This window comes from Mya arenaria, chromosome 16 (genome assembly GCF_026914265.1).
Source record: "Mya arenaria isolate MELC-2E11 chromosome 16, ASM2691426v1".
Taxonomy (NCBI): domain Eukaryota; kingdom Metazoa; phylum Mollusca; class Bivalvia; order Myida; family Myidae; genus Mya; species Mya arenaria.
In genome coordinates this window covers 41,380,089-41,397,431 of record NC_069137.1, presented here as the reverse complement: position 1 = coordinate 41,397,431, position 17,343 = coordinate 41,380,089, and the positions used below count along the sequence as shown (strand labels likewise).

Here is a 17,343-nt window from a genome sequence, read left to right as displayed (position 1 = left end):
TTAGACTAACGAAAACAATGAAATATTTCTAAATTGTATATTACATTTAGTAATCCAAGTATCAACACTATTCTGAGGTACACGAAAAGGGTTCTATTTTCAATATTCATTAAACATCACGATCGACGAATCGGACATTTAAGAAATGCATATGTTTATTTTAGACGCACTACGGTTTATCATACATTGTTAAATAATATTTGAATTAAATGCAGGTTGCATAAAAATAAACAGATGCTTTAGGTACCTTGTCTGTTTAATAATATTTCGTAACATCTCTCTGACAAAGTGCACACGAAAAGCAAGCACAGTTACTCATTAAAAGTGTAATGATCATCATTACAATTATGCAACTGAATACAATTCGAACATGTAAACTAGATAATAAAATGTCAAAATTATACATACTTGGCAAAAAATCGTCATGCGACATTGCGTTTAAATATCTATATTTCAAAAGTTGCCATCGTATCCTAACTTGTATGTGAATTACTTTTTTTATTGGATACGGGCAACAAACCGACAAACCGACAATTTTTTCATAATTTCAACATAAGAACTGCATACGGAAGACGTCCTTTTACGATTAAATCATTTTCTAAAGATTCTTTGAATATCGAATTTCTTTTGAACATCATAAAGGTACAAACTATGAAATCACGTTAACGAATAGTCGTCATATGTCGATATCATAAAATACAAATAGCCCAATTGTTTTTAATTACAACGCACAAAGGAACATTTTGTGCATTTTCAATGTTAACTCCTTTGTGCTAAAGAGATAAAGATAAGTCTGTCATTAAATTGAATTACCTTTCAATTTGAAGCAGTTTGATTGGCAAAAATCTCCTTTTAGTAATGCAATGAAAATATTGGATATGTTTACCTTGCCATATTTTCAAGTTATGTACCATGTTACACTGTTTTGTTAAGATTTTCACAGCAGGACAAAACTAAAATTTCTCAAATCTGTTTAGTTTCACGCTGAGATTTACATCAAGTATACAATTTGATTGAAGAACAAAATGGCTGTTATGTCAATGATAGTCCAGGTTGCTGATGTCAAGACGGCTGCATTGCAAAGGTTGGCGTTACACAAGCACAACTCCTCGAAAGACATGGCGGTGGAAGCCGTTAGGCAAGAATCACCGTCAGATACAGAGTCTTCTGGGATGCAATACCTCGCGATTCCTGCAAGTACAAAAAGTTATTTACCAGACCACATAAATGGTTAAGGCTTTGGAAATACAAACAGGAAGTGAGCTTAACGTTGATGTTAACACCAACACGTAAGCGTTACATCAGTGTTAATAATCAACGATAGGTTTGAGCAACCGGGCCATAGTATAGTAAAGAAGATCATGGGACCGACATACTTTTCCCATCGAGTATAGATTTCGTGCAAAACCCTGTACAATCAATGGTTTTCACTCCCTTTGAGCTGAATGGATCCCTACAGTTCTGCGTGGTATCAGAATTGCATTGGAAACAGGTCAAGGACAGCACCTCTGACACTGAAAAAAATAAAATACACATAGTCATTGATTTAAAATTGGTATAGCTGCTTAACTTTGTTTTAAATGCGCAGTTTTTAAATTGTGACTTGTGTTGAGTCAGCACGCTTAGAGCTTGGACGCATTATGATTGACTTTACTTCCGGAATAAGTACGTCATTGAAAATTAACCGAACTTTTGCTATTGGTTAAACGTCATTTTGAAAGAGTGTTTTTTTGTGTGTTTTTTTTTTTAAATAAAAGAGCACAACTTTATTGATTTAAATTGATTTCGTTGAAGGCAAATCTATTGGTCACATTTTTTTGTTATCATTAATACCTTGATAAGTACGCCTTTTAATTGATAAAGAGTTTAAACGGAGTAAAACTCGTTTCATGAAATTCACAACGTTAAAGTGTAATGACCAAAACAATATTTAATCATTATACTGGGGCTCTCAAATTACCCTGGATACGCTCTAATTATAATTTATTTTTTCACTTAATGAAGGTCGCTTTCACTATCATTTGAAACTACCCTGTATGAATCTTTAAATGTATCCGCCTTCATTATCATTACGTTTTACCGTGTATAAAGGATCATAAGTCTTCCTTCATTACCATTTATTTCAACCCTGTATGCATGTTGATGAGAATCTGCTTGCATTATCAAGGGCGTAGCACGAAAGGGGGAGGGTGTTAGAGGTAAATATTCCTGTAGCCGTAAGTCGGGTTCGGGAGGGGGTGGGGGTCCCCAAGGAAACAAATGGTAAATGAAATAACATGTTGAGCACTGATGTGTATTTGGAGGGATTTATTGGTTCGAGGCCGCCAAATTTGTAGTTACCAAGTGAATATTCAGGCTCAGTAAGCTATCTTGCACAGAAAAACAATGCTTACTATAGCTGATCTTCGCTTTATTCTGATATCAATATTTAGCTAAGCCCTCGACTTTGATGTAATTTTTGGCCATGTTTTTCATTTTTCAAATTGGTGTTACGCACATGCGTGAATGCGGAACGCTGGCTACGCCCCTGATTATCATTTTATTATACCCTGTATGCATATTTAGAATTATCCGCCTTCAGTATCATGTAATTCACCATGTATAAAGGTTTATAAGTATACTTTTATTATCATTTTTTCAACCCTGTCAAAAGGTTTATAAGTCTTTCTTCATTACCATTTATTTCTACCCTGTATGAATATTGATAAATATTCACCTTCAGTATCATTAAAGTCTACTCTTTATAGAGATCTCTATGTATCCGCCTCCATACAAAATCTACCTTCAGGTTGTTTAAATGATGGCAAGTAATTGTTCTCATTGAAAAAGTAATGGTTAAAGAAGTTAATGCATGATATATGGTTTAAATTATATTGTTTAAAATAAGTGAAATACCATGTTGATAGCAATCAATGTTTTAAATTGTTTTACCACTCTGTTTTCAAAATCAAACGTCAGCACAAATACAGTTAAAAAAATACGTCTGACGTTCTTTCTGTAATGTCGTGACAAAATCAAACACTTGGCACGCCTTTCCAATTAATTACCAATTTAATCATTTCAAAAAGGTTTCATGCATATAGAAAATAAAAATCGTGTTTTAGTTGGCTTCGATTAGTACTTTTGGAACTGTCTTGACACAATTTCAAAATGTATTTTTTAATACATATAATAAATCATTTTTTTTTTTCAGTTGGCTTACTAATGTTTTACATCTATTAAACACGGAAATTTCACAAATGAAACTTTTACCGTTTTAACCGCTGTACTCACATGCGTTTTAAGATAAAACATATGATGCAACTTTAAGCTTACATGCAAAGAAGCAAAAAATATAACCGAAAATAATTACCTCTGCAAGTTGTGAAAAACAAACAAATTAAGTATTTAAATTCCATGTCTTTATAAGATACACTAAGCATTAAAATGAGTTACCAAATCTTTAAGACGAATAATGAGAAACGGTGTCTATTTTCAACAAAGCGCGATTTCATTCTTTACTCACTCGAGTCTTATCAATTACCAAATCATTTATCGAATTTTAAAATAAAAATCATAAGGTCCCACAAAAGGACAGCATAAGCATACATTATATTTAAAGCATAATGGGTAAGGCTATATGAGATGTAAGGTGTAAATTATTTCAACAAGAGGGTGTTTCATAAGTCTTTTTTTCTACTTAACACTTCTAAAAGTGAAAAAAAAAAGTTACTTGTAATCAGCAGCATTTTTAACAAAATATCCCGAAACACTACAATAGGTGCCCCTACTTTTTGGTTCGAACGACATTTTCCTAGGGTTGGATTCCTTTAGAACATTATCATTGCGCTTGATATGAGGAATGTTACCATTGGTATCATATGCGAAAAATGCAATTATCAGACAGTAATAAATGTTAAGCAAGCCATCCCATTCAGGGCCAAAGATAAAGCCACTATGATCTTCATTGGTAAATCAGGTGAACAATACCACATGGTATATGCTATATGATTTTAACATGGCATGACTTAAAGGTACAGTTTAATTATATACTTGTTTCCATTTCTAATGTAATTTCCTAGTTTGACTTATTAAGTGAAATTCGCAAATCATAAGTAAATACCAATTTGTTTAAATATATTAATATAAAAGTGGTTAAACGAATCTTATCAATTGAACCACTTATTATGCTACTTATTCAGTGGAATTCGCAAACCATAACTAGTTAACCAGTTACTGAAAGAAACCAAACGTGCACTTATAGCTAAATTGTAACACGCATCGTATTACGTTAACCAGTTTTAATGTTAATAATTAAATGGAATTCGCAAACCAATACTAGTTAACCTTGTTAACGCCAGAATCTGGAATGCATTAATAGCTAAGTGGTATCACGAATCTTATTACGTTAACCAGTTAGTATGTTAAATCTTAACACAATGTTATAATAAAGAAACCGTTAAAAACTTTCCCAAATCATATTTAAAACATTTGGTACCTGGCATTTCGTAGCATTGATTTTGTACGGATGTTAGACATCACATTCAAAACCATTTTTAATAAAACGACTGCGAGACCTTAACGTTCGTAAACACGCTACTGAAGCACACAGCAACGGTTAGAACTTCAAAACTTAAATACAACATGCGTTCTAAAACACATCTTATACTTAAGTGTTCGTGAACAGCGTACATACGTTGAAAAAGTGTTTGATTCGAGATGTGCGAGAGTCTATATTCAAGTTTAATAGCTGTTCTACTACGTCTTATCATCTTCAGCATTGTGAGAAGGGGAACTTTGCAATTGAAACGATTGGTTAGGCTTGTATGGCTAGACATCATGCTCAATATTCTTAAAAAGGGTAAGTGTATAGTGAAGTAATACTTGATCAGTGCACATTTGAAACGATTGGTTAGGCTTGTATGGCTAGACATCATGCTCAATATTCTTAAAAAGAGTAAGTGTATTGGCAATTAATACTTGATCAGTGCACATTTGAAACGATTGGTTAGGCTTGTATGGCTAGACATCATGCTCAATATTCTTAAAAAGGGTAAGTGTATAGTGAAGTAATACTTGATCAGTGCACATTTGAAACGATTGGTTAGGCTTGTATGGCTAGACATCATGCTCAATATTCTTAAAAAGGGTAAGTGTATAGTGAAGTAATACTTGATCAGTGCACATTTGAAACGATTGGTTAGGCTTGTATGGCTAGACATCATGCTCAATATTCTTAAAAAGGGTAAGTGTATTGGCAATAAATACTTGATCAGTGCACATTTGAAACGATTGGTTAGGCTCGTATGGCTAGACATCATGCTCAATATTCTTAAAAAGGGTAAGTGTATTGGCAATAAATACTTGATCAGTGCACATTTGAAAGGTAAATGCCATTTCAGATTTTGAATCATGTTAATACGTTTTAAAACAGGTTGACAGTGAGATTGAGATATGACTTATTTGGCCTTTAATTAGAGAAAAAACTTAAAACATTTTCCTAAAATTGCAGGATGTAATGCTTATTATTGTGAATTATAAGGGAACTTGAAATATTTCATTTAAAATTATGAATTAGCTTTTGTATTAAGGTGAATATGTCAAGGAATACAACCACGGCCTGAGAGCATAACTATTCATTATAATCCAAATTTGTATAGCGCTTTATTCATATATACAATAACAATTCAAATATGCTGTATTGGCAGAAAAACGTTTTGATATGATTAGGTAGACTGTGCTGAAATCGTTTTCTATTGGCAATGTTATCTTTTATGTATTTGACAGCAAATAAATTGCTTTTATGTTAAGTCCGTAACGACCGTACGTTGGCCAACTTAAATTCAAACTTCTTGACATACAGCGAACAAAACCATATACAACAGTATACAAAACATACCAGGGAACTACAATATCGTATTTAATATTCAAGTATATTTTATATACAATGACCAAAGTTCAAGAAAACAAAGTCAACCTACGTACCATAGCACGGACCATCCATTATGGATAATAATATATGCATTAAAATATTATGTGTAATAATGAACATTCGAAATACCAATTAAACGTATGAATATTTGAAATCGTTCGAAATCAGTATATTAAGAAGTTTTAAAATATTGAAATAAAATGAGTGAGTAATATGAATTAGGAGTTTGTTAACAGATCATAAAATAATTGGTAGCGTATAGTTGTATAAATTAAGTACCCGGCATTGCGTTGGCACTCAATTGATGCATACATAAATCTCACAGTCTGTATGTTTGCCATCCGTTCGTTTGACCCTACGATGTTGATTAATGGCGACAGAACGTTCAGGTCGTAAAAAGAAGCTTGGTTAAAACAAGTATATAACCCCCAAAAATCCACAAATATGTCTAGCTCAATAACAATGTGTGTAGCGCATGACATTTGTGTTCCAACGTGAAAGGTCAAGGTCATAATCTATGGTCAATGTTCAACACAACTTAAGACCTTAGCAATGATATTTTATCTGATTCGAAATTTCAATCAATATTTACAAATTTGAAAAGATCGACGTGTTGTTATAACTGTGTCAAAGAACCATTACTTCATACACAGCATTACAATTTACGGTGGTATTTAAGAAGTATACCACTTCCTTTTTCTATGCGGCTGCGCTCGTAAGCATTAATCACATTTTGTGGTAGCTCTAGTTTTGATATCATTCCTTTTCCTCATAAAACGTATATTTAGGCTAGATCTTGCGAAATTTGGATTTGTTTATTCAGTTATTTCCTTTCATTGAGTTGAAGGCTTGAGAAGAACAGGTTTATCGTCTTCTTACTTTTCAATAGTTTGCCTAGATCGTGCGAAATTTAAAGTAATCCTAATAATTCATAAAGCATATAAATTTGAGTTATTTGCATACATGTTTACAATGTCTATGGGATATTGAAATCCTTCTCCAAAAGGGTGAAAAAGTTTTTGTATTAAACTGTATTATGTAAACGAAAATCTCATAAATCTTATCAATAATGGTTATGTGAAAAGTGGTATATTCTCGCTATCGGGTAGAGGTTATTGAGAAATGATTGAGAGGTCTTAAGGAACAGTTAAGTTAATGTTTTTCTTTGTCGTGCATATAACAAATGCTAAGAGATTGTAATTAAATGATAAAAACGCTTTGTATAACACTGTATAAGGTGAACGAATATCTCACATATCTTAAAAACTCACAAATGTCACCTTTATTTCCCTATAAATGACAGAAAGAAACTGGTAATTATATCTCGCAGTTTGACAATCATATACAATCTTTGCATTTCACGGACACTTGTACTTGATATACAGAAGACAGATACATGTTTTTTTATTGAACGCAATTTATAGATATTTATCTCAAGGTTTACTGTAAATTAAGCGAAAGATTACTTAACGGAATGAGCACTAAGGAAGTTTAAATACAAGGAACGGTTATAAACATAACAACTTAAAGCAGCAGTTTTGAATTCATCGATAATATTCATCGTTGAAAACTTTAAAATAATTTGTCCAGTATGAATGTTAGAATTCAGATAAATTTATCAAAGTAAAAAACAACAACAGACATTAGACACATCGCCAGCAGGCTCGCACCAGGACACTCTGGAATGCTGAACGGTGTCTTTAACGCTGAATCAGTAGTATATTAATACACGAATGGTGAATTATTAGGGCTGCCACGATACGCCAAGACCGAATCGCGGTATATCGCGATACAAGAGCAGCGTATCGAGATACGTATCGCGATATTTTTGTGTATTAATAATATTGTTTCGAATTGGAACATTTTATTCAAAACAGCAAAGTGCTTAAACAATTCATAGATATGATGATACCATATGTTGACTAGAACATATCTAACTAAAAACAAATGAACCAAACACAAACAAAACCATCACGGAGTTCAAAACTTCTATAGCATTTCAGTTTTTAAATTTGGACTAGAAATATGTAAACAATTATGAAAAGACCTATAAACTTTGAAAATTGAATTTTAATGGAAAAAACCGGTACGCTTATGTTGTACCGCGGTACGATTTCTTTTTGCTTCCTACCGCGATATACCGGTATACCGGTATATCGTGGCAGCCCTAATAATTATCACACAATTTGTCAATATTGAAGCCCAATGTGTAAATATTCAAACGTTTATGTGTATACTTTTGTTTATAATAAACCTGCACACTAACAAAACAACTGTCGACGGGAAGTATTGTATTCGACAGTTTTGTATAGTGTAGATTCAAATTACTAGGTTGAATTCATAAATTTTTCAAAGCCCTGATAGCTAGATGTTATAAACTATACACAAAGCAATTGCGATTCGATCGAAACTTCCAATGACACAAATGTAAGGTGCTTCACTGTCAACGCTTCCTGGCAACCACTCGAGCGGTATCCGTTTTTATCCAAATAATTATTACTACAAAGACAAGTGCAGGAGCCTTTATTCCAACAAGATCATGTTTATAGATGTGAGTCATTTAGAAAAGTAACAAAACAGGACAAACATAAGGCGAAACAATTATATTTTCCGGTCAAGTGTGTGTTTTTTTCAAGATCTGATACCATTTTAAATAAATGTTATTACAAACTTTATATATTTATTTATATTTGTCAAATCATACTCTTTTATTTATAATATACAAAGTAAAGTTAGACAACTGTAAGTTTACCTTGGGATAAGCTCTATTCGAGTTACTGCTCTTCATAGGGTCGTGTTATATGCCAATATATAGATGCTCCATAAGCCTAAACTTTGATCGAATTCAATTAACCATTGCCTAAAATGTTGGTGACGTCACACAATTTGGTATAATATGTTTTTGTTTCTTTTTGTTGTTGTTTTTTTCCTCTGCATGCTCGTACTTCTACGTAAGGTTGGGTAGTAAATTGGGCCGGTGTAAACTCGGTTACCTTGACAATATATACATAGTTAAGAACAGTAACAGCAGTGAAGACGTTTCAACCTACGTCCACATTATGATTGTAAAAAAAGAGCTGTCCTAGAATGCGACAAATTATCTGGAATAAGCTCCGTCGGATGAATAGCTATAAGTGTATAACATAGACGTTGGATAAAGGGTCTGATAAACATTCAATTTGTTTTAACAGAAGCTTTCAAGGTGATTGATTCAATGTCATGTTTTTACGTTTTGTTTGACATTTACCCCAAAATTTGACATTTACCTTGAACGTTAGAAATCATACTTCTCATGCAACAGACCGATGGAGCTCAATAAAGTTGTGAATTGTATAAATATTTAAAAAATGTCATCGCAACATTTCAATTTGACCAACTTTCAACCGTTGGGGATCAACTGCTTATCATGGCAAACCTGCCTACCAAGTGTGAGGCCCCTCGCCAAAGCGTTTGTCCCTATTTGATCCCTTTTGATTAAACGAAATCCATCTTATAGCTCAAGGTAATAACAACCATGACCTTTTCCCAACCTACCTTCCAAGTCTGATGTATCTTAGCCCAGGCGTATTTTAGTTATTGATTGGAAACCCTGTCGGACGGTCCGATTACCACATTCCGCCCTTCGGATGCACAACCGCACTACCACTCAATATTTCACCAGAGAGAGACATGAAATGCCTGTCCAAATAAAATATCTAATGGGTGCAATATTGAGCTTCAATGCGTTAACGTTTGAATCATATTGAAAACGAGATGGTCCTACATCGTTTACATAAAAAAATAATCATTCAAGAACTATTTTACCGAGTTGGTGAGCGGTTCAGAGTTAAAGGATAACCATCATTGGAATCGTTTAGTGTTTGATTGAGGAAAAGCATTTGGCAGCAGTTCTCAGAAAACCCGAAATTGGCAATTACTTTTAATTGACTCTATAGGATGACAAAACATATGTGTCGTATACCGTACATGTATTATTAATTACATTTGGTCAACCTTCGTTGAGTATTTAAAAAAATCGACCAAAGTTTAGAATTAATACCTCTAGTGTGTAAGATAGTTTATTATTCGTAACCTTGTTTTCCCTAGCTTGTCAGTTTTCAAAGAAATAAAAGTGGTGATAAACCTCGGCGCAGTCTTCCTCTTCGGTGCTGGTGGCGTGCTAATACATCAACCGCAGTCATTTCTCAAAAACGATGGTCGATATTTAGATTAGATATTAGTCCCATGTGTTTATAGGTAATGTAACATGCGTATCAAGGCGCCATGGATATATCTATTATAATTCCTTTTCCATTGTTTGACACAAGTTGATGTACGAAGTACCAGTATAGAGTGCAACAAGTGCAAAGTCACACATAATTCAAGAACTAAGATACAAGATACATAATTCTTTATTTAAGTCGGGTTTATGCTAACCGGTTCCTATACAGACATAAAATAGATAGGTTGATAAATGCATGACATTACCGTATATGTGTGTACGTGCGCTTTTGTATTTTAGTAAAGGTAAGACCTATGTCAGGTTTTATTAAAAACGTTCTTTGTTTTTGTTTAGCTATTGTTTATTATATTATGTTTATTGTCATGATGATAACCATTCGTGAAAGGAACGCCGCGCTATTTCAGACGAAGCACATCTGTACAATTTCGTTATCTAAGTATCTCCCTTCATTAAGAAATTTATCACACTATTTTTTTCTTAAAAATAACGAAGGTTTTTTGAAGAGGTTAAAATGGATGTGTTTCAATGTTGTTGTATTTAAATAAACTTGGATGGTAGTTTAGATGCGTAGAAAACAAACCATTAAATGTGAATGTTAAACGAGTCATATGGGCATTCATTTCATATATATAAACAACAAATCACTTTAAGCATCTGTAATTTTAATTGTTCTATCAACAATGTGTTAGTTCACTTTGAATTTAAAGCAAAATACTACGTCACTAATTTCTGATGAGGTCAACAGTCAGACAAGATGGATTTTGGTCGAACATAATAATGATCATTCATTCATTATGACACAGAACTTGTAATGACATCGTCAAGTGTTCTTAACATTAAATATTTATTTATTTATAACCTACCGTGTCGTGTATTTTTATCAACTGTATAAGCGGAGATTTGCAGCCTTTCAAATTGCTGTCCGTCTCGCGCTTTGTATTGTATCAAATTCCTCGTGCAAAATGTTCCGAATATTGGGAATGTGAGCATTTATTAGCAAAACCATTGGTTACACTTTGTTTTAGAACTTGTATACTGTTAGCATATATGTTATTTGCAAATATTCGTTGTCCAAAGTGAACGAAAAAGTAATAAATTTTTTTTAGCTGATTATATAGCCGATCGGAATAATCTGATTTAAATATTAAGAGAATGCCCGTAATTTCATACAGGCATAAGATGTTAACAATGTTACACCATTTAATTACGAATTTAAAATCAAAGCGCTGAATGCTTTGAAAGACTGTCGTTGAGTTTAAGACTTTTCATATGAAAAGAGATAAATCGATTTCATTCATCCGTAGAACGGAAGGGTTTATCTAACCTTTCATGACCGTCCTGTTAACATCGTTTCGCCATTTACTTCCGCCAATAAAGTATAACCTTTAGTTCCGGGGATGTTTTTGCCAAACTTTAATACTTTATATGTAGTTTTCGGAAAAAGCCTTAGTCGAAAACTATACAGGTGTGTATCTCTTATAGGTTTTGGAAATCCGAACAAAATGTATAAGTATTTGAGAGCAACACCAAGATTTTTATTAAATATTGGAGTTGCTCTCAAATACTTATACATTTTGTTCGGATTTCCCAAACCTTTTTATTTGGACAGGCATTTCATGTCTCTCTCTGGTGAACTATTGAGTGGTAGTGCGGTTGTGCATCCGAAGGTCGGAATGTGGTATTCGGGCCGTCCGACAGGTTTCCAATCAAAAACTGAAATACGCCTGGGCTGTTATACATCAAATTGGTAGGCAGGTTGGGAAACGCTCGAGTCCGCGGTCACCTTGAGTTATCGGACGTATGTTTTTTTTATCAAAAGGGATCAAAATGGACAAACTCTTTGGCCAGGAGCCTCACACTTGTAAGGCATGTTTGCCATGACCAGCATTTGATCTCTAACGATTGAAGGTCAGTTGGTCAAATTGTAATGTTGCGAGGACATTATTAAATTTTAATAAATTCACAAACTTATCAAGCTCCATCGGATTGTTGCATGTGAAATATGTGTTCTAACGTTCAAGGTAAATGTCACAATTTGAGGTCAATGTCAAACAAAACAATGACAATGAATCAATCACCTTGAAGGCGTTTGTAAAGATAAATTGGATCAGACCCATTTATTCAACGTCTATGTTATACACTTATAGCTAGTCATCCGACAAACCTTATTCGGTGAAATCTGTCGCATTCCTGGACAGCTTTTCTTTTACAATCGTAGAATTCACGAATGGCGTACGACGGATCCATAATGTTACAAACAAAGTGTCATCAAACAATTATCAGTGCGTGATTCTAATTTACATTTTTTAAATTTATTTTACCTTTTCAACTGATAACAACTTTATATTGCACATCAAACAAACATTTAAACTGATGATTTATTGAATAAGATGAAATCTTCAGAGTCAAATACCTTAATGGTAATGGTACAGAAGGAAACGTAATGATTAATCAAGGAGAATAACTCCAATAGAGGCCATTCCGACGTAGAATACGCGTTGTCAAACTTAACGCATGCCGACAAACACTGTGTTTAACTGAAACAGATTAAAACATTAAGTTTAACTCAATGAAATTAAACAAATGTGATAAAAGCATTTGAAAGACATGAAACCAGATAAAAACAGCTTAAAGTTTAATTACAGTCAATATTAATTTCGGTAACAATCATGTCTTAATTAATTAAATCATTTATTTTGCAGAACTGAAATAACAAATTTAAACCTTATGCAGCATTTGAAATATGACAAATTCAGAAACACATATATTGCAAATTTACAATAAGAAAACATGCATTGTCAAGCAACAAGGCGTAGGTACGGCTATCAATTATTTTTACACATCTCAAAACTATTCATTTGAAAGAACACTAATATAGACATTACGCTTGCGATGGCCTTTGTAAAAAGAATCCTTCTATTTCTCTGTTAAAGTGACACTCTTATTCAAATTCAATACATACACATGTATAACAAACATACATTTTGAGTGATAAACCTTTAAATACTTACTAAATAATGCATTGATGGAAATATTAACTGCCGAAAACAAAATTATAACCGTTAATTTATTAGCTAAATAGGCAAAATTTAGATGATTGGCGAGTGCTTAAAGATTTGATGTGATCAACTTTCGTCTCATAATGTAGAAACACCGTGTTAACCGCACCTTACTTTCAAAGAAACTCGGTCTCCTTCATAAAGACCATTGTTTTGACAGTTATTCATCCCTTGCGATATATCAAAACAATTATATTAATTGCGGTAAATATTTTCTGGGAGTAAGAATGTCTCTTTAAGTATTTTGTAGATTAGACAAAGGCTGTTTTTACGCGTTGAAGACGGAACATATATAATTGTTTTATATAAGGGTAGCACTCTTTATTATTCTTTTTTTCTCTGTGAACGTACTTTCACGACATGATGACAAATACAATGATTTAATGACCAGTCCATCTTTACTGAAAAGCTAAATTAAAATAGAATCCTCATCCAGCGTTGATGAAACGTCTTTTTTGCTGTAACTGTTCGCAACTTTGTATACATTGTCAAGGTAACCGATTTAACACCGGCACACTTTACTAGCCAACCTTCCATAGAAGTACGAGCATGCACAAGAAAAACAACAACTCAAACATAATAACATATTATACCAAATTGTGTGAAGTCACCAACATTTTAGGCAATGGTTAAATGAATTAAATCAGAGTTTAAGCTAATGTAGCATCTTAACATTGGCATATAATACGACCCTATGAAGGGCAGTAACTCGAACAGAGCTCAGCGCAAGGTAAACTTATAGTTGTCCAACTTTACTTTGTATGTAATTGCTAAAAGAGTATGATTTAACAAATATAAATAAATATATAAAGTTTGTAATAAAATTTATTTAAAATGGTAACAGCTCTTGAAAAAAATCATTTGACCGGAGTTTAAAATTGTTTCGCCTTATATTCGTGCTGTTTCGTAACTTTTCTATATGACTCACGCTTTCATACTCACAGCTATAAACATGATCATGTTGGAATAAAGGCTCCTGCACTTGTCCTTGTTGTTACAATTATTTGTTTAAAACCGGATACCGCTCAAGTCGTTGTATAAGGGGGTGTTGACAATGAAGCTACTTTTTTTACTGACAATGGAAGTTTCGATCGAAAAAAAATGCTTTGTGTATAGTTTGCATATGGTTTGCGGTTCGAATGGATCGTTCTCCGTTTATAACATCTAGCTATCAGAGCTTTAAATATTTGTGAAATAAACCTAGTAATTTGAATCTACACTACACAAAACTGTCGAATACCATATTTCCCGCTGACAGTTGTTTTGTTAGGGTACAGGTTTATTATAAACAAAGCATACACATAATCATTTGGATGATTAGGCTTCGCTATTGACAAATTTCGTTATCATTATACACCATTAATGTATTGATATACTATTGGTTCAGCGGTAAAGACCCCATTTAGCATTTTAGAGTGCCCTGGTGCGAACCTGCAGGCGATGTTTTTAATGTCTGTTTTTGTTTAGTTTGATATTCTAAGACACATGCTGGACAAATTATTTTCAAGTTTTTAACTGTCGAATACAATACTTCCCGTTGACAGTTGTTTTGTTAGAGTGCAGGTTTATCATAAACAAAAAACATACACATACACATAAACATTTGAATGTTTATACTTTGGGCTTCAATATTGACAAATTTTGTTATAACCATTAATGTATTGCTATACTATTTTTTCAGCGTTAAAGACCCCGTTTAGCATTTCAGAGTGTTTTGGTGTGAAACTGCAGTAGAATGAATTTATCTGAATTCTAATACTAATGCTCGAGAAATTATTTTAAAAAATCAACGATGAAAATAGTCGATGAATTCAATACTGCAGCTTTAAGTTTTTTTATTTTTAAAATTGTTCCTTGTATTGAAACTTCCTAAGGCCACACCAAATTAACGTTTCGTTCCTTTGATTTTTGCCAAAATAAATGGAGCGAGCGAGCGAAAAATAAATACAATTTTGTCAGTTTTCATTAAACCCGAAGCGAGCTAAGAGCGAAAAATATTTTTTTTCCTTATAATGAATATAAAAAAAAGATTGTTCAATATAAATGCCCTTAAACACATTTTAATGCAATCTTGAACTGAACCTCTTATGGACATTGGAAAAATGTCAGAATAAATTAAAACGTATTTTTATATGACGATCATTCATAATAAAAAATAGCATTTCTTTTAGGAAAAAGTTCTAAACGACTGAAGTAAATCTACCCGAATCACTTCAACATCATTTGCAACTGTATTTAGACTTACTAAGTATTGATTTCACATGTGTTCAATTGATGTTTTACAAAGGCATCATCAAACATCAAACACTTTTGATTTCTATACTAAGTTTTGTTTTTATTATCACAGGAAATGCAATGGCATGTGCTTATCAAAACAAAAAGAACAAGGGTTGTGCAGAGTACTTTTATGGTCAATGTTTTTATGCACCAGCCAATTGTATATGGACCCCCTTAGTCCGGAATAGCGGATACTTTAACTTCTGGTCCATCCAATCCCGGGTAAAATACCCGACCTGCAAGGACAAACTGCTGGCAAAATACCTGCCAAATGCCCCCCACGCCGGGATACCTAGGTAAGGCCCATTCCCCGATAGTATCGGAGTGAAGACAAAACCACTGCATTCACTAGACACTGCGGGGCTATCTGGAAGGTAAAATCTAAGGTGATAATCTTAGGCTTACCTATGATTTAGTCTATCCAGACCAGTGTTTATATCGCTAATTGTGAAAAAAAAATTTGTTCAAAACTGTCGTTTGTCAGAATTTGGTCAAAAATGAGCTTGATACATCTATTTGGACCAAAATGACTCATGTTTCTGCTAAGTTTCTGTCATCTTTAACATCGGCGTGTATAATGTAAAATTTTGGTCACTTGTATTATTACTTGAGTCAAATAATACTTAGTTGATTATTCCATCCAAAACGAGTCACTATCAACGCAATATTATACTATCAGTCACAGATACACAAGCTATATTGCATAATAATGGCTTTAATGCATGAGACGATGATTTAAAGCATGCTCAAAACATATTTATTGTCAAAAACAGGTTTTAATTTCCAAAATTACGGCCTCATTGTTTATACCGGAAGCCGCCATTTTGATTGAATTTATTGAAAGCCATGCTAAACCGATTGATATACAGTATAAAAATACCACGCAATGGTAACTTCCCTATACAAAGAACCGTAAACTAGGGTAGAAAATTATAATTGATTATTTTTCAGCCCTTTAAAAAGTTAGTACTTGAACAAATCTGATTGGGAATCAAAATGTAGGTGCGGGCACACAAAAAAATGATATCTATTTAGGAATATAGGAGCGTTAAATCCGTGGAACAAATCATCAATTTGGTGTGGCCTAAGCGCTTATTACTTCAAGTAATGTTTCACTTAATTCGCAGGAAACCTTGATGTAAATATCTTGCTTCCAATAAAAAAAATGTACCTGTCGTCTGTATATTAAGTAAAATGGTATGTAAAATGCAAAGATGTTAATATATGAATGTCAAACTGACAGGTATAATCACAAGTTTCTTTCTGTCATTTATAGTGACATGAAGATGACATGTGTGTGTTTTGTTAGATATATGAGATTTTCGCTCACATAATACGGTGTTATACAAAAGCATTTTCATAATTTCATTTCAATCTCTCGGCATTCGATAAAAAACAAACATTACCTGTCCCTTAAAGCTGCACTCTCACAGAGTGAACATTTTGGCAACTTTTTATTTTTTGTCTTGGAACGAGCCAATTTTTGCGAAAATCCATGGAAACCAGTTATATAATATTTTGCATAGATCGTGCAAAATGTAAAGAATAACAAATCATTTTTAAAGCAAGTTGATTTGAGTTATATGCACACATTAATACAATATCTATGGGACAATGCAATCCTTCTACAATAATATGAATATAAATAAAATATCCAATATAAAAGCTTTTATATTAAACTTAATGTCAACCTGTTCAAAATTATTCAAAATCTTAAATGGTATTGACTTTTCAAAAGTGCACTGATCAAGTATTACTTCACTATAGAACTACCTTTTTTAAGAATATTGAGCATGATGTATAGCCATACAAGCCTACTTGTATCGTTTAAATTGCAAAAATCCCCTTCTCACAATGCTGAATACTCGTTAAGT

General features: G+C 33.1%; 1 protein-coding gene across 1 annotated transcript; it reads right to left on the bottom strand.

Annotated features, from left to right (window-relative positions):
• Nucleotides 1-288: 288 nt before the first annotated feature.
• Nucleotides 289-3,486, bottom strand: LOC128222564 (uncharacterized). The gene is made up of 3 exons (XM_052931642.1): nt 3,353-3,486; nt 1,377-1,514; nt 289-1,191 (listed from the first exon to the last, which is right to left on the bottom strand). The coding sequence occupies exons 1-3, from the start codon at nt 3,420-3,422 to the stop codon at nt 992-994; spliced, it is 408 nt and encodes a 135-aa protein (XP_052787602.1). The 5' UTR covers nt 3,423-3,486; the 3' UTR covers nt 289-991.
• Between the last annotated feature and the right edge of the window lie 13,857 nt (nt 3,487-17,343).

Coding starts and splice junctions, on each gene's coding strand:
- LOC128222564 (XM_052931642.1), bottom strand. CDS start 3,422: ATGCTTAGTGTATCTTATAAAGACATGGAATTTAAATACTTAATTTGT. Junction 1,515..3,352: donor GTTTTTCACAACTTGCAGAG/GTAATTATTTTC, acceptor TATTTTTTTCAG/TGTCAGAGGTGCTGTCCTTG. Junction 1,192..1,376: donor ATCTATACTCGATGGGAAAA/GTATGTCGGTCC, acceptor TTGTACTTGCAG/GAATCGCGAGGTATTGCATC.